At 27.2% G+C, this 3663-nt stretch overlaps 3 protein-coding genes across 3 annotated transcripts, besides 1 other annotated feature; all 3 read right to left on the reverse strand.

Moving 5' to 3' along the window:
- EDI_296010 (multidrug resistance-associated protein, putative) lies at positions 1-595 on the reverse strand (the record flags this gene model as incomplete). Its single annotated transcript, XM_001736449.1, has 1 exon — positions 1-595. A coding segment is annotated over one exon (595 nt), but the record flags the coding sequence as incomplete, so codon positions are not given.
- A 59-nt stretch (positions 596-654) lies between these two features.
- On the reverse strand, positions 655-1810 carry EDI_296020 (ATP-binding cassette transporter, putative; the record flags this gene model as incomplete). The annotated part of the gene is made up of 2 exons (XM_001736450.1): positions 655-1561; positions 1611-1810. 2 exons carry the CDS (start codon positions 1808-1810, stop codon positions 655-657), a joined length of 1107 nt encoding a protein of 368 aa, XP_001736502.1.
- A 326-nt stretch (positions 1811-2136) lies between these two features.
- On the reverse strand, positions 2137-2966 carry EDI_296030 (copine, putative; the record flags this gene model as incomplete). The annotated part of the gene is made up of 3 exons (XM_001736451.1): positions 2137-2389; positions 2437-2817; positions 2866-2966. 3 exons carry the CDS (start codon positions 2964-2966, stop codon positions 2137-2139), a joined length of 735 nt encoding a protein of 244 aa, XP_001736503.1.
- Positions 2830-2857: a sequence feature (AT_rich).
- Positions 2967-3663: the final 697 nt, after the last annotated feature.

Raw genomic sequence — 3663 nt, forward strand, 5'->3', positions numbered from 1 at the left:
ATTTTCTTATCTTCAATAACAATAATTTTCTATCTGCTTTATCAATAAAATATGTTTGATTTGTGACAATAATTCGTGTTTTATTTCCTAACAATTCTTCCATTGCATGTTCAAAAATAAATGATCCAACTTGAAAATCAACTGCTGATAATGGATCATCAAAAATAACAATATCTTTTGAGTTGTATAATGCTCTTGCAATAGAAATACGTTGTCTTTGTCCACCAGATAAATTAGCTCCTCTTTCTGCAACTTCATACATATCACCTCCTCTTAATATTTGTAAATCTCTATTTAAACATGCACATGTACATGCATTATTATACTTTTCTCTATTAAATTTCTCTAAGAAACAGATATTTTCTCTTACTGTAGTATTCATTAACCATGGTGTTTGTGATGCATATGTAATATTTCCACTAATAATTGTTTCTCCTTTACTTTGTTCTAATTCTCCTAATATTGATAATAAAAATGATGACTTTCCACTTCCAACACTACCTAAAACACATACTAATTCTCCTTTCTTAATTTTTAATTCATCACAACTAAATGCTGTTTCTCCATTAGGGAAATTATAATTAACATTTTTCATATTAATTGCATATTCTGAATTTGGTGCTGATGTTCTATCTTGTGGTTGAAGTTCTGGTGTCAAGAAAAATTCTTGAGTCTTCCAATAGCAACTTTAAATGTTGTTACACATGAAACAAAGTATCCAAAATTCATAAATGGTCTTCTAATTGCATTAAAATAAGCAATACAAGTAAAAACTTTCCCAACTTCTAAATGATAGTCAATTTGAATATAAACAAGATATAATATAAATGCCATGAATGGTGATAGTTCTAACATTAATGTAACTAACGATGATCGTGCTGACATTGTACCTCCCATACACCATAATTCCTTTGTTCTTAATTTCCTTAATCTTTTATGAAGTGGTTCTTCCCAAGCATTGTATTTAATAAATTTAATACTTCTTAAAATCTCTCCTAAAAAGTTTAATCGTTTATCAGTAGCGCTTTGTGTTTTACGGAAGAAAAATCCAATCATTTTACCTGATAACATATTAACACATACAAATAATAAACAGACTCCAATTGGAATAAAAGCCCAATATGTAATAATACAAAGAAGAATTATACATACTACTAAAAATAATATTGGTGCACATGACCCAGTAATAACTAATGGTAATTGTTCAACAAAAAGCATTGCATCATTTGACATTAAGTTAACTAACTTGCCTGTTTCTTCTATTGATGCTGAATTTAATTTTAATGACTTTTCATAAATCATAGAAATTAATCCATTTCTAAGTCTTAATGACAACACAAAAATCCATTTAATTGATAACTGAAAACAAAATGATGTTAGAATTTGCATAAATGCAATAACAATCAAATACACTACTCCTTTCCATGTTTCTGGTTCATCTTCAGCAACCCATTCTACCATAAATTGAATAATAGCAGGAATAACTAATGTTGAAAGTTGAGAAATTAAAATTGCAATAAAACAAATCAAGAAATGACCCCATTCCATTCTGAATAATGTTCTTAATAATGATGGACTTTTAGGATGCTTTTCTTTTTCTTTTTCCCAACATTTTGTAATTTTTTTTATGAGTCATTTCAATATCAAGTGTATGTGGTAATTGACCAATTTCTTTAACACTTAAACTTCCTTTTCTAATGTATTTTGGTGCCCTTTGCATAAAAGCAATTTGACAACAATTAGGATGTTTCTTATGTAATGGTTCAATCTCTTCTTCTACATATCCTTCATTTACTTCAAATGCTTCCATCTCAATATGTCCTTTGCTTTTATTATCTTCTTCAGTACAGTTATTCTCAGTGTTATTAATATTACTACCACTTGTGAGTTATTCACTAGATAGAAATATGAAGTGTTATTGTCTTATTTTCTTTTTTAACTTACTTGATTGATTCACTTGTTTTCTTTTAATATTTCAGGTATTTTACGAAAAATTATAAGTACTACTAACAATAAAACAAATAACTAACTCTGCTCTTACTCACTATTTTCTTGTTTTTTTAGTCTTTCCTTTTTACTCTTCTTTACAAAATGAAGTAGTAATATTTGTCTTGGTTGAACAAAAAACTTAGTCAATTAGTTTTGTAAATTGACCAAATACTGCAATGTAGCAATTCCCATTTTCTCTTCTTTTTCTTCTTTGAACATTTCACTTAGAGTTGAATATTCAATAAAATGGAAATTTTGACTGTTTTCAGTAATTTCATTTCTAAATGTCTCGAATGGCCCATCTCCGATTCCAATACAGATAACTTCAATCCCACTTCCAGATGCCTTTTTAATAGTTTTAATTGTAGTCTTATTATCAGTTACTTGTCCATCACATAATCTATTGGTGATTTTTGTCTTCTTCTAATAATTATAAACAAAACAAACAAAATGACGACAGTTTTGTTTTGTGTTTGATTTTTTTTTTCAATTGCTTTTTCAATTAATGGCGAGATGTTAGTTGGTCCAGATAATGTAACTAAAGGAGTTGTAATTTTGTATGTTTCTAGAACTTCTTCATAAGTCTGGAATGATTCACCTTTCTGGTTCATATTACATGTTGAGGTCCCTCGTGATATAGAATCACCGAATGAGTACAAATAAATCTCTTTAGTATACTTTTTGAAATATTTTGAAATGATAGAAATCACTTCTTGATATGGATTTAATCCTTCACTTATCAAATGAAGATTTTTTCCTCCATAAGTTCTTTTTCCCGATTCAACATTGCTCGACGTATAGTCAATTCCAATAAATACAGTTACACCTCTAAGTTATTTGTTATTATTTATTTTAATATTCATTAATTGTTCAAACTTAATATCTTTTTGGTTCAGCTCATTCTCAAGTTGTTCAATACTTTGATATTTTATTTGAAGTATGGAACGATTTGTTGGTGAACTGTGTGTATTTCCCATTTCTTTTTTTCTAGTCTGTTTTTATAAAAACAATTTGTTTATTACAAATTTAGTATTAACAACATCTTTAATCTACAAAAATGAAATTTACTTGATTAAAATTTTTACATAATCATTCTATTAAAAATACTACTAAACCTTTTTCTTTTTTTGAATGTTTAAATAGACTTTTCTATAGTGGGGAAGTACTTTCATTTATCAATTCAACATAAATCAGTATTGGTGAATGAATAAAATAATCAAATTCACCAATACTGATTTATCAATTCAACATAAATCAGTATTGGTGAATTTGATTATTTTATTCATTTTTGAGTCGTTTTATTTATTCAGAATTCTTAATTTTCTTAAAAAACAAGAAATATTTTTGAAGTTGAACTTAAAAATAAATAATAAGATTGAAATAAGATTAAAAAAATGAAAAGTGAAAATGAAATGAGTGAAAAAGAGATTGATTACTTCTTAATCATCATCATGTCTTCCTCTAAGTTGGGTGTTAATTTGTTTGGTCATTAATGTTCTCTTGTTTTGTTCTGAAACTCCAATTTGGCATCTGCAATTATTGGTAATTTCTTTGCTCTTGCTGAAATAAATAGCATCAAGAATTTGTCTCATTCTACTTTCGGTTTCTTCAACAAATGTACCAATATTAATAATATGAGAATCCTTTTGAGTAGTAGATAATACCTTTTCATTT

Source organism: Entamoeba dispar, genomic scaffold (genome assembly GCF_000209125.1).
Source record: "Entamoeba dispar SAW760 scf_1105229459861 genomic scaffold, whole genome shotgun sequence".
NCBI lineage: Eukaryota > Evosea > Mastigamoebida > Endamoebidae > Entamoeba > Entamoeba dispar.